The sequence below is a fragment of the Chrysochloris asiatica genome, unplaced genomic scaffold (assembly GCF_000296735.1).
Source record: "Chrysochloris asiatica unplaced genomic scaffold, ChrAsi1.0 scaffold00018, whole genome shotgun sequence".
Taxonomy (NCBI): domain Eukaryota; kingdom Metazoa; phylum Chordata; class Mammalia; order Afrosoricida; family Chrysochloridae; genus Chrysochloris; species Chrysochloris asiatica.
Window position 1 is genome coordinate 15,631,657 of NW_006408536.1, and position 14,627 is coordinate 15,646,283.

Genomic DNA, 14,627 nt, shown 5'->3' on the forward strand with positions numbered 1-14,627 from the left:
CTCATGAGGAATCTGTACCTGGACCAAGAGGCAGTTGTTCAAACAGAACATGGGAACACCGAATGGTTTAAAATTTAAAAAGTGTTCGACAAGGTTGTATTCTTTCACCATACTTATTCAACCTGTATGGTGAGCACATAATCCGAGAAGCTGGGTTCTATGAAGAAAACGTGGCATCAGGATTGGAGGAAGACTCATTAACAACAATCTGCAATATGCAAATGATACAACCTTGCTTGCTGAAAGTGAAGAGGACTTAAAACATTTAATGATGAAGATCAAAGCCTTTGGTATGGATTGCATCTCAATGTCAAGAAAACAAAAATCCTCACTACTGGCCCAAGAAACAATATTCTTATCAATGGAGAAAAGATTGAAGTTGTCAAGGACTTCATTCTTCTTGGATCAACTATCAACACTCGCGGAAGCAGCAGTCAAGAAATCAAAAGACTATTGCATTAGGCAAATCTGCTGCACAAGACCTTTTTAAAGTGTTGAAGAGCAAAGATGTCAGCTTGAGGACTAAGGTGGTGTTTTCAGTAACCTCATATGCATGCGAAAGCTGGACAGTGAATAAGGAAGACCATAGAAGAATTGATGCTTTTGAGTTATGCTGTTGGAGGAGCGTATTGAAAGTGCCATTGGCTGCCAAAAGAACCAATAGATCTGTTTTGGAAGAAGTGCAGCCAGAGTGCTCCTTGAAGACCCAGATGGCCAAACTTTGTCTCTCATACTTTGGACATATTGTCAGGAGGACCAGTTGCTGGAGAAGGATATCATATTTGGTAAGGTGGAGGGTCAGAGTAAAAAAGGAAGACCCCCAACAAGATGGAGTAACCAAGTGGCAGCATCAATGGACTCAAGCGTGGCAACAGTAGTGAGGTTGGCCCAGGATCGGGCAGTGTTTCGTTCCACTATGGGTCAGGTCCGACTCGATGGCACCTAACAACAACAACAACTCCACCATGTGATGTCTGCCTCTCAGCTTCAGGGACTCAGAATCCTGCCTACAAAGATGTTTCTGTGAGTGCAGCGCATGCTCATCTTTGCCAAGTCACAGACTTACCTGGGTACACTAACTAGCTTGCCAGCCAGCTCACTAATTACACCAAGAATGGTAATGTCAGTCCATCTGGAATACCTAGGTCTGGCTGCCCTGGGCATTTGCTCCCTTTAGGCCTGATTCTTTAGAAACCAAATTTCACTGGAAACCATAGTTCTCTGATATTTGCTGGGAGGGCAAAGAATTCAAACAAGAGGAACTAGTTGCTCTAAAGAAAGTTGGATAGCTGGTGAGGCTCCTTCATCCAGCAGAGGAAAACTGCCAAGGGAGATATACATGGAGTGGTTGGCAGAATTCTGTCCAGAGAGCGGTGACAAGTGCTCCCTTTTTCTCCAGTTTTATGAGTGTGTGTGGACCCTTCATGTTCACCATCACTCTCCAGCCACACTGATGCAATTGACCACGTTTCCCACTTTCTCAGTTACAGCTGCATGCCAACCCAGCCTCTTAAAAGTACTCTAGATCACCCAGCAGAAGTTGTTTGTGTTCCAAACTTGGACAGAAAAGGTGCTCTTCCTGCTTGAGTCCCACATGGCTAAGTGAATTTTACTGGTGAACTCCAAGTGCATTCTCTTTATCAGGTTCTTAGGAGATCCCTTTCCTTAGTTCTCACCTTTTGACAACCTAGTTTATTAAACTTGTTCTCAACCACGATTTTCTTTGTTCCTTGTCATGTCCTTCGACCTTTTTGAAAACCACTTTGTTTTTTCTCCACTGCCCATCTTGTCGGTTGATTGTACTGTGATGACTTGCATGTTGATGTGATGCTGGGTTGTATGCCACCAGTATTTCAAATACCAGCAGGGTCACCCATCGTGGACAAGTTTTAGTGGGGTTTCCAAACTAAGACTAGGAAGGAAGGTCTAGCAACTTCTGATACTGAGCCAGTGAACACTGTCTGATACAGTGCTGGAATGTGAGGCCTCTAGGTTGGAAGGCACTCAACATACACTATGCCTTTAACATTGGACTTGAGCCAGACCAGTGATTGTGAAGATAACAGGACTAGGCTATATTTTATGGCATACATGGGGTTATCCATGAGTCAGAGCTGAATCAATGGCACCTAACAACAGTGTTTTTTCTCATTTCTAAAAAGATTCTCAATACATGTTTTAGTCTTCCAAAAATATGTGCTTCTAATAAGGAACTTTATGAAAAAATTCATCTGTGAGATTATACATTTAACATTCATTTTCATAAGTGTTTTTCAAGTGAGGAGGGATGAGTATCATCAAGGTGTGGATGTTGCCCATGTGCAGCCTGTTAACCAAGGCCAAGCTGGGCTTCCCAGAGGTGGCCTGGTGGTAGTCCTTCTCCCCTCTCCGTTCGTACTTCCAGCTGAGCTGTCTCAGCTGAGCACACTTCATTGGATATTTTCTGGCCTAAAGTAGTATTCTCTCTCTCAACTTGCTCCATCTGAACTGCACCCTCTTTGAAGGCAGAACGATTGTCCCGAGCTTCTCCCTTAGAGGGCCTGGCAGCATGAAAGGAACGTGGTTGACACGCAAGAATCACTTCTTTGATTGTTGGGTGCCAGTGTGTACCTTCCTTTCTTCTGCCCATTTCCTCTCTTGCTTCATGCTCTGTCTTGTATGAGTATTAAAGAGGAGGAAGAGAAGGGGAAGGAGGAGGGAGCCAGGCCCCTTGTTAGATTCCCCTTTTCAGACATAGGCATGGGTAGGTCCTTCCATCTAGATATGGGGTCTGAGTGCATAGTACATTCCAGGGTAGAGTGGACGTGATGAGGGGGTGACCAAGGGAGTGAACTGAGAGCATCTTAGGGAGAAGCTGAACACCACCAGTCTGGGTAGACCTAGCTGAGAGGAAAATCAAGGTCAGATGCTAAGAGGAATGTAAAGAGCCCTTCCCCAGGGCAAGTTGCTCAGTGACTCCTAGCAGTGTCTTACTCTGAGGCACCTAGGTGCTATCCTCTCCCTGAGCATAACCTCAGCCTCACACTTCACAGGTGTGACTAGCCCTAAGGTAGCAAGGGAGATCAGGGCAGAGCAGAGGTCCTGTGTGTTTCTAGAGGGTGAGGGGTGCCCTGATCAGGAACCATACATTTTATCCCATGGCTGTGTGCCGTGGAGTCGCTTCCGACGCATAACGACCCTGTACAGGGTTTCCGAGGCTGTAAATCTGTACGAGAGCAGAAAGCCTCGTCTTTCTCACACGGACCAGCTAGTAGTTTCGAACTGCTGACCTTGCGGTTCGCAGCCCGATTCATAACCACTACGCTACCAGAGCTCCTTAGAACCCTCCAAAGAAATTAGCAGCTGGAAGCCTGGGGGAGGGTTTCCCAAGGCCCACAACTGATCAGAATCAAGCTACAATTTGCTTCTAGTCCTCTAACCATGCACTCCTGAAGGGTGCCCAGCCATCAGGGGTAGATGCCTCTCGTTATTTTCAAAACATCGTATCTTTGGGGCCAGACCTCTGAAGGCAAACTGGCAGAAGCAGCAAAATTGCAAATCAAATCCTGCCAGGGCGATCAGTGGAGCCAGCTGATGAGCTTTTCTGCCTGGACTGGCCAATCTTGCCAAGCAAAGAGCAATCATTCCATATCCTTCTGCAGGAAACAAAGCTTTCTCTTGCTGTCCTTGCCCCAGAAAATTCCAATTTATTTCCTTCCTGGTAGTAATGGGAAGAAATCACACCAAGCCTTAATTAATCCCAATGACTTCTCACAGGCATACATACATGCACTTTGGTTTGGCATTCCACCTTCATGAAGCAGTACTTCTACCCATCCAGGAAAGCAGAAAGGAGCTCTGGTGTGGCGCTGCAGAGTAATACACTGGACCGCAAGATTGGTGGTTCAAATCCACCACCCACTCCTCAGAAACCCTACACAGGGTCGCTTTGGGTCAAAATTGACACAATGACACAACAACAGGAAAGGAGAAAATATGGGCACATAGCCTCTGTATTGTGAGGAGCATTTCCCTGTTAGCTGGACGTCTGGGCTCTGAGAGATGCGAGCCCTAAGCCCATTTTAGCCACCAACAAGCTGTTGACCCAGCCCCTCAGGGTTTCCATTTTCTCAACTGTAAGCAGGACCCCTGTGATCACTCAAGAGTTCTAACAGCCTCTGTTTTTGTTTTTTTTTTTAACAATTATCTGAAAATTGAGCAGACTAAAGCTACTGAGTACATTGGAATATTTTACCTTCAGGGAGGAAAAAAGAGTAATTAGAGCAAGTGCTTCTAAAACTCATGCCTTAAACTCCTTAGTGGAAAAGTGTAAAATGACACCCACTACTCCTCCCACAGCACTCTTGAGTTCTCATCACACACCATTCTCACAGTTAAGGAGTTTATTAGGAAAGTTAAAAAGTTACAATTCAGGGTCAGAAATGTTCTGGGTGCAGTCTTCTAGTAAGACAACTTCTATGTTGTGCCCACAGGCAGCCTCTATCTGTCTTTCAGGACCTTGGCCTGGCCTCTGCCCTGCTTTGGCAATGTTACAAAGCTCTCTTAGGGCTGTTGATACACAGGGTACAACACTCAGCTCTAGCTCCCCCCATTAATGTGCTTGGAGGCACCCCACTCTCTGCAAGCACACCTCTGGCCCAAAGCCACTCAGCTTTACTTTTCCCACGGGCTGGGAAGCCTAATGCGCGCCCTCTTTTGCTCTGGCTTTTGGTTCAGCTGCTGCTGCTCTGCCCTGCCTCTGTGTCATAGCTTTTTGTCCCAGTGCCAAGGAGGTTTGATGTGAAGGGATCTGAGGGTCCAAAGGACATAATCCACCCCTGACTCCTCTTCTTTGATAGTAGTGAGATCCCTGTTGGTGCGTCTGAGATAGCTCATTTTATACCCACACTAGACTTCCACGATTTTACAATTAAATTAACCCTATTAACAGTTAATTCACAACTGAATCATATCATCCTATCAGTATCTTCTCCCACTTTCTCTTACCCAGACCAGTTAAGAAAACGTCGTTTGGTGAGAGTTGACAGACAAGAGACCTTAAATAATTCACTGCACCACAAAAGACTATTTCTGTCCGAGCATCTCCAGGAACTAGTTAATATCTTCTTACTGGTAAATTAGGTAGAGGAAATGTCCGCCTCCTGCTTACCCTGGGGGCCCCATTTGCTTCCTCCACTTACAGTATGACAAATTAGGGAAATCAACTAAGTGATCTACTCCTGTCTTTTTATTTGAGAAGCTGGAGGTCTCCTGGGTTGCGCTTTCCATCCACTGTTGCATTTTGCTATAGATTTACTCACTCTGCCTTTGCTGTTCTCACTGCCATGTCTTTGTATTGTATTGAAATAAAAAATTACCACAGCTCATGTATAGTTTTTTTTTTATTAGCCATCTGGGATGTGGTTTCGAGCTAGATAGAACCCAAGCTCTCATGCTTGTTTAGAATTACCTACTTTTTCAGAAGTGGATCACCAGACCTTTCTTCTGAGGTGCCTCTAGTAGACTCAAACCTCTAACTTTTCTGTTACCAGCTGAGCACGTTGACGCACCCATCTGTACCACCTGGGACCTAGAATCGCCTTAGAAAACACCTTATTTTTAAAATGCTAGCCTCTCATCTAATGAGGCATTGTTGTTGTTGTTGTTGTTAAGTGCTGTTGAGTCGGTTCCGATCCATAGCGACCCTGTATAGGGTTTCCAAAGAGCAGCTGGTGAGCTTGAACCGCTGACCTTGCAGTTCAAACGTCTAACGAGGCATAAAGGCTGTGAAATTGGATCAAACCTGAGAAAGTGAAGCTGGTCAAGGAAAAAAAACAAAGGAAAATGTGTAAACCCACTCAGTTCACAAGCCAACATCAGTGGAGGAGGCAGCAGAGAACTCCCAAACTGTCCCTCCCTCTGCTTCAACCACCTCTGCACCTCTTCTCTGTCTTACTCCTTCCCTGTCACGTTTCAGTCTTGTGCTCCTGCACTGGGAGGACACTTTTCAGATGCCTCCAGACGGCGGTACAGCATTTCCTGCTCTCTATCTCTGTGCCCCTCTGTTCTGTCCTGTCACATTTCATGAATCTGCTCCCTGCCAAGTATGACACAGCCGCCAGGGTTGGGTTGTTGTTGTTGTTGTTTTCCCCTCTTTGCTAGCATAGTAATCTTGGAAAATAGGATACCTTATAATTGTGCTTTTTTGTTTAATTTGGGGCCTTGTGGTTTGAGCCCAGGCCTCTGGGGCCACGGCCTCAGAGGAGACACATGTGAAATTGGTTTTAAAAATGCTCATACCACGGAGGCGTGAGGAAGACTTGAGGAGCAGGCAGTGGTGGGACGCAGCTGGAGGAATCAGGTCACAGGGTGTTGGCAACTTCATGAGTAAGCAATGACTCTGGTCCTAAGGTGGTGGTGGTGGTTATTGTTATGTGCTGTGGAGTCAGTTCCAACTCATAGCGACCCTATACGGGGTTTCCAAGGCTGTAAATCTTTACAGGAGTAGAAAGCCTCCTCTTTCTCCTGCGGAACAGCTGGTAGTTTCTAACTGCTAACCCTGAGGAAAGCAGCCCGATTCGTAACCACTACGCTACCAGAGTACAAAAAGGTTAATTGGCAGAGATTCAAGGATAACTTCAGTAGGTAAACACACATCTATCCTCAGGTGAGGGCAGAGATGGAGAAGGGAGGAAGAAAAAGGAAGGCATCAGGGTAGGGAGCTGGAAATGGCTGTCCAAGGCCAAAGAGTAGCCTGAGGGGTATGAGCCAGGAGGACTCCCTCCCTCCCGTGGAGGAGACATGAGGAAGAGGCTCTTGTGCACCCTTCCTTCTTTCCTCTCTTCAAGTTTGTGTGTACTCACATAGACAAGACAGAAGAACACTAAGGGCACACACCCAAATCCAGACACCTATGAGCCCACTAAACGGATTGCTTGTCAGTCTTCTGCTCTTTCTGTATATTTTATAATATAGCTCAGCTCATGCTGTCGCTGCAATTCGATACCGGGTTGTTTTTTCTCAGAGTTAACATGCACAGTTGTATGCTTTTTAAAACCTTTGGGCCTGGCTGCCTAGCCACTTGTTTGCTCAAAGGCGTGGCTGTGGGGCAGACAGTCTAGGCTGGACACCCAGAGTCCCGCCCCTTGTACTAGCCAGGTGATCTCGCCTAGTCTCAGTGATTTCATCTGCAGTATGGGCATAAAACTATTGCTACCTCATGAAGTCCTGTGGATTAACTCTGTGCTCACTCTAGGCTGCTTAATCCTCATAGTGCCCAGAAAGGGAGGTAGATAGGAAGAGGCACCCCCTTACAGATGAGAAGATACGACTAGGGGAGATCAAGTACCCAGCGTCCACAGCAAATCATCTGCAGTCTGATTTTGAAGCCTTCCCTCTTATGCATGGTACTATCCTGCTTACCAGAGCAATCTGGCTGAATCAGCCAGCTAGTGAAGAGCAGAACAGAAACATTGTCTAATCCAGAGCCTAAATACAACCATGCTCCCAGAGCTAGTTCCTCTGAGGGCCTGAGATTCTCTCTGGGCCCTGGGACTCCATCAGGTCCAGATAGGTCTGGACTGGTGATGCTCAGCCCTTTCTGTTGGCTTCAGCAGTAAGGCCACGGTAGTACGCTTAGAGAGTGCAGAGGAGACTCAGTAACAAGCCTGATGATGCCCAGAGAGGGGCAGAGGAGTGCCAGTAGTGAGAGGAATCATACGCTCAGACCCTCCCTGTGCATTTGGCTATAATTATTGCGATGTGGCTCGTGACTTTCCCCTTGAACTTGGCCCCACTTGTCTTGGCCTGGCAGCAGCTCGACACTAACACCCTAACTGGTTTCTCCAACCACAGCCCGACCATCTCACAGTCAGTCTTTGGTGAGCAGGAGATGCCCAGCTCCTCTGCAGTTTGTGCAGGGATAAATGCTATTGGTTGCAGCATTGCTCCATTGGCTGCAGAATGACAGGGCATCCAAGAAAAACAAATAGCTGCTGATATGGGGGGGGTGGGGTGAGGAGAAATCCATTCCATCTCATTACTCATGACAGTGAGACTGGGTTAGGGGTGGGGGTGGGGGGACCACAAAGGGCCTGCAAGCTGCAGGGCAATAAGGAGCAGAAGACTTGGCACTCAACTTAGCCTCAGTGGGCCCTCTACCAGGGTTGTTGGTGCCCGTTCCCCATGCAGAACATATTTGATTTCGTGTCGTACCAGTGACACTTTCTGCAGCATGTTGGGTTATTCAGCAGATGAAATCTTAATTGCAAATGCCGTTTCAGCGGAGGAGTGCCATTGTGCTTGCTGGTGTCAGGCCATTTTTGCTGAGGCGTGCTTTTCCAGAAGGCTGTTACAAATTTAGAAAGAGGGAAATGGTGTTTCATTTGCTGATCGGAATTGTGTTTTGCAGACTGAATTTATTTTAGTGTTTGTTCAAAGGTGCCAAAAACTGACATCCCTGGAGAGTGAGTTGCTCAATTTTTTGGCGAGGTTTTCTGGGTTGTCCAAACTGCATCGAGAAAACAATGTCTGTGATCCTTATGTCAGAGGCCAGGGTTGCCAACAATCTCACACGTGCTAATTTTGATTCATTTTTCAGAGACCCAAGAAGCCGCCTCCTCCATCAGCTCCTGTCATCAAACAAGGGGCAGGTAATGTACCTTTCAGTTCCATCAACTCAACTGTGCCTCTTTCTCTTTGCATATGTTCAGATCACCTCTGGGAAAGCAAAAGATTCCTGGATGGCCAAATTGGGAAACAATGATTTGGTCTAAGCCTCCAGGTTTTGAATATGCTGTTGTTTTTCCTGAAAAATAAAATGTGTCCATGATACTGTGAAAATATCTTGATTGTTGTTGCATTTGAGAGTGTTGTGTGTAGGGTCACTATGTGTTGGAACCAACTGGACAGCACCTAACAACAACAACAAAGAGAATGGTCAGAAGGAGGGCTTAATTGTCCTATTTTCTTCCCATGGGTCATGGTGTCACTGGGCATGTATGCAAAACCAAACCGAAACCCATTGCCACCAAATCGATTCTGACTCAGAGTGAGCCTATAGGACAGAGTAGATCTGCTCCTTAGGGTTTCCCAGACTGTAAATCTTTACAGGAGCAGACAGCCTCACCTTTCTCATAGAGTGGCTGGTGGTTTTGAACCACCAATCTTGAGGTGAGTAGCCCAGTGTTTCCCAACAGCACCACCAGGGCTCCTTGGGACATGTATAAAGTTGCTGAATTTCCCATGCGCTCTGCATAATAAACCAAAATATGCGCTTACTTGACTTTTTTTCTTCTACCAGTAAATACTTTCCCCCATGATTTTCTTTTTGTCTTGAGAAGTGTTCAATTCCCTTTTTCTGCATAGTTCACATATCTGGGTTGAATAATATGGGTAGAATTGCTGTTGGACTATTGGACAAACTCATCTCATACTAGATTCTCATGCATAAACATGGTCATTCATATTTAGCACTAGAATTCCTCTTTCTAGTTGTTCAAATTCACTATGGAGAGAAGTTCCTCCATGAATAACTATTTCAGTGGCTTTGTGAAAAATTAGCAACTAAATTAGAAGAAGAGTAAAGGTGTTTTCAGTTGTCCACATTCACAGTTATTCTATTTTTTATATCATTTAAAGTGTGAATAAATTTCCACATTGGTTTGGTGAGAGATTTATTAAGGAGTGATTTAATTCTTTTAAAAGTTTTTTTAACCCACCAAGTTGGGAGGGGGGGTAATCAACTTAAACCCAAATTCCTGTCCCATTTTCTTTGACATAGCTGAGAATTACCTAGAGTAAGGCCTGAAAAAAGGATGTTAACTACATCTGCTCCACCCCCACCCTCATTGTGTAGTTGAATTTTGCCACCTGGTGGTTCTGGCAGTATAAATATTTTATTGTGCTGAAATTAAAGCTGGCTTTGTATTTGCTTTTCTTTGAAGACCCTTTCTCCCTAGAGTTCTTGGTAACCCATAAGAGACTAAGGAGAGAAACTCAGTGGTTCAAAATTCAAGTAGCCTAGAGTGGAACTCAGGTTGTGTTCTTAATATGAGGATTGTCAGTTTCTGCTGTGCCTGTAGGTATAGTGAACTTCTTCACTTTCTCATCAGGAGTCTAGATTGTATGATAATAGGCAAATTCTTATCCTTTTAAAACAAGTTAAGTTTATGTTGGGTCTCTGTGGGTAGGGCAAGGCATGACTCTTCCTAGGTGATTGCTACTGCTCATTTATCCTGAAGAATGATCCTGGAAATTGCTCGGTGATGGGAGGTTGGACTTAATCTTTTCTCCTCTTCAACTTTCTTTATTTTCAATGATTTGATTTTTTTAATTTATTGTAACCACACCACATATGTGGAGTTGATAAAAAAAAAAAAAATCAATACAGAGTTTACTTGTGGTGAGTCATTAAGAGGACTTAGGTGAAGTGTATATTCCAAGCACCCATCTTTGGAACTGGTTATGTAAAGAGTTTGCCAAGCATTTAAACAAGTCCATAAATAAGAGCAGTGTTTCAGATTTGTTTGGTGCAGCTGCTGTCCACTTGGGTAAAGATGAAATGCTAGTTGGCACATTTAGAAATGCAATACTTGAGGGAATCAGAAACAGACAGGAAGGACGTTGGCAGAACCAACATATTTCTGTGCAGATTCCTCAACTTAAAAGTGGGTGCTGGTTATTCTTGTAGCATAACAAATTACCCCAAATTTAGTGGCAGAAAGCAACAATCAAAAGTTCACGGATTCTGTGTGTCATGAATTTGGGGTACAACCAGGATGAGTTAGTTGTCTGCTCTCTGAGGATGCGGACCTCTGCTGGAAATGTTGGATCAGCTGAGGCTGGAGGGATCCACTTCTTTGCTCACCTGTATTGGCAAGGACAGCTGGAATACTTGACTCGGCTAGGGCTGTTGGCTGGAGTGCCTCCACATGGTCTCTCCAGCACGGCAGCTCAGGGTAGTTGGGCTTTTACATGCCAGTTTGGTATTCCAGCAAGCGAAGCATAGGCAGCTGCTTGGTTGAGGCACTCACAAGTTATCCCACCTTCCAGGCAAGGGAATGTAGACTTCATCTCTAATGGGAGGCATATCAAACAATTGGAGCCCCTTGGTGTTGCAGATCGTTAACACACTCAGCTGCTAAGAAGAAGGTTGGAAGTTTGAGTCTATCCAGTCACCTTGCAAGGAAGGCCTGGTGGTGTATTTCTGAAAAAGCAGCCATTGTAAACCCTATGGAGCAGTTCTACTCTGATACATATGAAGTCATCATGAGTCAACTCCACTGCAACAGATTGGTTAATAAATCATTGTTGTTGTTAAGTGCCATCAAGTCGGTTCTGACTCATAGGAATTCTGTATAGGGTTTCCAAGGAGTGGCTGGTAAGTTTGAACTGCCAACTGTGTAATTTAAACTGACCTTGTAGTCCAATGCTTTATCCCACAGCACCACACCAGGACTACAACAAATTATTTGGGACCATATTTTAAAACTACTATAAAATGGAATCCAGGTCCCTATGAAATCCCTTTTATTAATTGCACGTGATACCCAGTGACCTCATTTTTGTATATTTTTATATTTGCCTTCTCTATATACTTTGGGTTAATGCAGTGGACTGCAAAGTCAGTTTGAACTGCAAGGTTGTTGTCAATAACAACAACCCATTGTTTTCCTGTGACTATTGGATACCTAAGGAAGTTAAGCTTAAACATCTGCAAGTATTACTGCTTTTCTTGTAAATTATGGATGCATAGACAAGAAGATGTAGGAAATTGGCTATAAATGGCTTCTGCTCTGTGTTAAGCTCCTGTTTGCTAAATAACACCAGAACTCGGTTTTCTTTTTGTGAGGTGCCATCAAGTCAGTTCTTACTCACATGACCTATGTATCACAGAATGAAACATTGCCCAGTCCTGTTCCATTCTCACAATCTTTGCCGCGTTTGAGCCCACTGTTGCAACCACTGTGTCAGTCCATCTCTTTGAGGACCTTCTTCTTTTTCACTGACCCTCTATCAAGCATGACGTCCTTTTCCAGGAACTGTTCCCTCCTAATAACATGTCCAAAGTACATGAGACAAAATCTCACCATTCTTGCCTCTAAGGAGCATTCTGGCTGTACTTCTTCCAATACGGATTTGTTCATTCTTCTAGCAATTCGTGGTATATTCTGTATTCTTTGCCAGTAATAGGCATCAATTCTTCTACGTTCTTTCTTCTTCGTTGTCCAGCTTTTGCATACATATGAGGCAACTGAAAATATGGATTGGATCAGGCATGCATCTTAGTCCTCAAAGTGACATCTCTGCTTTTTAGCACTTTAAAAAGGTCCTTTGCAGTAGATGTTCACAGAACAATATGTCATTTGATTTCTCGATTACTACTTTTATGGGTATTGATTGCAGATTCAAGTAAAATGAAATCCTGGCAACTTCAATATTTTCTTCATTTATCATGATGTTGTGAGGATTTTAATTTTCTTTATGTTGAGGTGTATTCCATACTGAAAGTTGTAGTCTTTGATTTTCATCAATAAATGCTTCAATGTCTTCACTTTCAGCAAGCAAGGCTGTGTCATCTGCATATTGCAGGTGGTTAATGAATCTGTCTCCAGTCCTGATGCAGCATTCTTCCTCATGTAGTCAGATTATTTACTCAGCATATAGATTGAATAAATGTGAGTGAGGCTTTAAAAATTCCTGGAAAAGTGGAATTAAAAGATAATGGAATTTTTCTATAGACTTTTTGAAGCCCCCTCATATGGTGAAAGGATACAACCCTGATACACACCTTTCCTGATTATAAAGCTTACAGTATCCAAATCCCCTTGTTCTCTTCTAAGTGCAGGTTTCTTATAAGCACAATTAAGTATTCTGGAATCTCCATTCTTCACAGTGTTATCCATAATTTGTTATGATCCACACAATCAAATGCCTTTGCACAATCAATAAAACACAGGTAGATATCTTTCTGGTATTCCCTATTTTCAGCAAAGTCCATTTGACATCAGCAGTGATAACCCTTATTCCACATCTTCTGAATCTGTCTTGAATTTCTGGCAGTTCCCTATCCATGTACTGTAGCAACCAGCTTTTTGAGTTTTCTTTGACAAAAGTTTACTTGAGTGTGATATTAATAATATTGTTTGATAATTTCCACATCCTGTTGGATCACTTTTTTTTGCAGTGGGCACATAAATGGATGTCTTCTAGTTAATTGGTCAGGTGGTTTTCTTCCAAACTTCTTGGCATAGATTAGTGAGTGCTTCCAGTACATCCATTTGTTGAAACATTTCCTGGAGCCTTGTTTTTTTGGTTTTTTGGGGGGTGTTTTTTCACCAATGCCTTCAGTGCAGCTTGGATTTCTTCCTTCAGTGTCATTGGTTCTTGATCATATGCTACCATCTGAAGTCATTGAACATCGGCCCTTTCTATTTGGTACAGTGACTCTGTGTATGCCTTCCATCTTCTTTTGATACTTTCTGTGTTGTTTAGTATCTTGTCCATAAAATCCTTCAATATTTCAAGTTATGGCTTGAATTATTTCTTCAGTTCTTTCAGCTTGAGAAATGCTAAGTGTGTTAATCCCTTTTGGTTTTCTAACTGAGGTCTTTACACATTTCATTGTGATACTTTACTTTGTCTCTTGGAGCTGCCCTTTGAAATCTTCTGTTCAGCTCTTTTACTTCATAATTTCTTCCATTCACTTTAGTTACTCTACATTTAAGAGCAGTTTCAGAGTCTCTTTTGACATCCACTTTGGTCTTTTCTTTCTTTCCTGTCTTTGTATTCATGTATGGTGTCCTTGATGTCATCCCACAACTTGTCTGATATTTGGTCATTAATGTTCAGTGAATCAAATCTGTTCTTGAGATGCTCTCTGAATTCAGGTGAGATATACTCAAGGTCATGTTTAGACTTTAAAAATATTTCGTCAGCTTCAACTTGCATGTGAGCAATTGATGATCAGTTCTGCTGTTGGCCCCTCGCCTTTTTCTGACTGAAGATACTGATCTTCTCTATCATCTCTTTTCACAGAAGTACTCTATTTGATTCCTGTGTATTCCATCTGGCATGGTCCCACGTTGTATAGTTGCATTTATGTTGTTGAAAAATATATTTACAATTAATAAGTCATTGGTCTTGCAAAATTCTATCATAAGATCTCTGGCATCATTTCTTTCACCAAGGCGAGATTTTCTACCTACTGATTCCTCTTCTTTGTTTCCAACTTTCATATTCCAATCATCAGTTATCAATGCATCTTAATTGTGTGTTTATTCAGTTTTGGACAGAAGAAGTTAGTAAAGATCAACTTCATCTTTGGCATTAGTGGTTAGTGAGTAAATTAGAGGAGTTAATAGTAGTATTAACTAGTCTTCCTTGTAGGCATATGGAAACATGGAAATTATCCTATCGCTGTCAGCATTGTACTTCAGGATAGAGCTTAAAGTGTTCTTTTTGACAATGAATGTGATGCCATTCCTCTTCAATGTGTCATTACTGGCGTAGTAGACTATATACTTGTTCTATTCAAAATGGCTAGTATCAATCAATCCATTTCAACTTACTAATGCCTAGGATATATATAAGGAGCTCTGGTAGCGTAGTGGTTACGAATCAGGCTGCGAACCGCAAGATCAGCAGTT

General features: G+C 43.3%; 1 protein-coding gene across 1 annotated transcript in view; it reads left to right on the top strand.

Annotated features, from left to right (window-relative positions):
* Nucleotides 1-14,627, top strand: part of SH3KBP1 (SH3-domain kinase binding protein 1) — a 224,528-nt gene that overhangs the window by 111,306 nt on the left and 98,595 nt on the right. The window contains exon 5 of the mRNA XM_006835591.1: nucleotides 8,579-8,630. Within this exon, the coding sequence (XP_006835654.1) occupies nucleotides 8,579-8,630 (52 nt within the window). The remainder of the gene's footprint in view (nucleotides 1-8,578; nucleotides 8,631-14,627) is intronic.